This window comes from Bidens hawaiensis, unplaced genomic scaffold (genome assembly GCF_021521415.1).
Source record: "Bidens hawaiensis isolate Kalapana, Puna unplaced genomic scaffold, B.hawaiensis_p1.1 tig00012972_1, whole genome shotgun sequence".
Lineage (NCBI taxonomy): Eukaryota > Viridiplantae > Streptophyta > Magnoliopsida > Asterales > Asteraceae > Bidens > Bidens hawaiensis.
In genome coordinates this window covers 693,990-695,672 of record NW_027492086.1, presented here as the reverse complement: position 1 = coordinate 695,672, position 1,683 = coordinate 693,990, and the positions used below count along the sequence as shown (strand labels likewise).

General features: G+C 40.8%; 1 protein-coding gene across 1 annotated transcript; it reads left to right on the top strand.

Moving 5' to 3' along the window:
- The first annotated feature begins 511 nt into the window (after positions 1–511).
- Positions 512–1,456, top strand: LOC143542784 (uncharacterized). Its single transcript, XM_077035292.1, has one exon. It carries the CDS (start codon positions 512–514, stop codon positions 1,454–1,456), a length of 945 nt encoding a protein of 314 aa, XP_076891407.1.
- Positions 1,457–1,683: the final 227 nt, after the last annotated feature.

Below are 1,683 nucleotides of genomic sequence, written 5' to 3'. Positions count from 1 at the left end.
GCGGTTGGAGATGGCTAGTGGTTTGAATTGCAAGACAGAGTCTTTACCATTTAAGTATCTTGGGTTACAAGTAGGAGGGAATATGAATTTGGTGGCTTCGTGGGACCCGATTGTGGAGATATTTCGAAAAAGGTTGTCAAATTGGAAGGCGAAAAAAATGTCTATAGGTGGGAGAGTCCACGGCTATAAAGGCTATACTTAATTCTCTTCCAACGTATTATTTTTCATTGTATAAGGCCTCGATGGGGTGGTGGAAAAATTGGATAGAATTAGACGCATATTTTTTTGGGGAGGGTCCGAGGATGAAGTAAAGATAAATTGGGTTCTAAGGTCAAAAGTTACAGCTCCGGTTAAAAGTGGGGGTCTTGGCATAGGGTCGCTTCGCGACTCTAATTTCTCGTTACTTGCAAAATGGTGGTGGAGGTTTGGAAACGAGAAAAATGGCTTGTGGAGAAAAATCATTTGGGCATTTCACCATTTGGAGAGGTCATGGTCTTGTATTCCAGCGAGTATGGTGCTTCCAGGTCCTTGGAAACATATTGTTAACATCTCAAAAGGGTTGAAAGAACTTGGGTTAGATCTTGAGAACGGTTTTCGGCGAGAAGTAAAGGAGGGGAATAACACTTTATTTTGGATTGACCACTGGTGTGGGGATTCATCTTTCCATGTTCGGTTTCCGTTGTTATTTCAACTCGAGACCCAAAAATGGTGTAGTGTGTCGGATAGGTTGATAATGCATGACGGTGAGATATGTGGACAGTGGGTTTGGTTTAGAGTCCCAACTTGCCAGGTGGAAATTGAGGAATTGAGAGGCTTGTTATTGGCATGTCAACCTGTTCGACTTGTTTCGGGTGTTGACCGGTTCGTACGGAGTTTTGATGAAGAAAAATTTTTTTCTGTGAAAAGTTTTAAAGCAAAGATGGAGGCGATAGTAGGTAGCGACATTGGCTATCTAATCGAGTGGAATAACTTTGTTCCAAAAAAAGTTGGGATTTTAGCTTGGAGGGCGGAAATAGAAAGGATACCGGTTTTGATGGCTTTGACTAAGAGAAATGTCAATTTGGAGTCCATTTGGTGCCCGGTATGTGGTGATGCGGAGGAAACGGCGGAACACCTTTTAGGGTCATGTAGATTTGCCCAGGCCCTTTGGAATGGAATAGCTAATTGGTGTAAGGTGCCGGTGATATATGCTTTTTCCACTCGTGATGTGTTAGAATTATATAAATATTGTCACTTCTCTAAACAGAAAGCGAAGATTTTTCAGGCGGTTTGTCTAACGACAGTATGGTGTATTTGGAAGGCTAGAAATGCAGCGGTGTTCGAGCGGAAACCAGTGAACCGATGCAATCTTATTGGAGAAATAAGAGTGAGGAGTTTCCTTTGGGTTCGTAATAGGTCGAAGAATACACGTATTTCATGGGAGAAGTGGCGGAGATTTGATATTGAAAATATATAATCTTTTTATTGGTGGCATGGGCTTCCTTTATTTGTAACTTTGGTGGTGTAACTAGGCGAGATAGCTTCTTGTTATTTCGTCATAAATTTTTTCGTTTTATTATTGATTGATCGTTCAAAAAAAAACAAGAAAGAGGTGGAGGTGCCTTTTTTCTAATTATTGATGTGACATCTCTATGCTTTGAATAGTTGATTTGATACGTTGACCAGTGTAAATATGGGATTCTT

Bases quoted from the DNA above. Each gene is read 5' to 3' on its own strand.
- LOC143542784 (XM_077035292.1), top strand. From the start codon at position 512: ATGGTGCTTCCAGGTCCTTGGAAACATATTGTTAACATCTCAAAAGGG.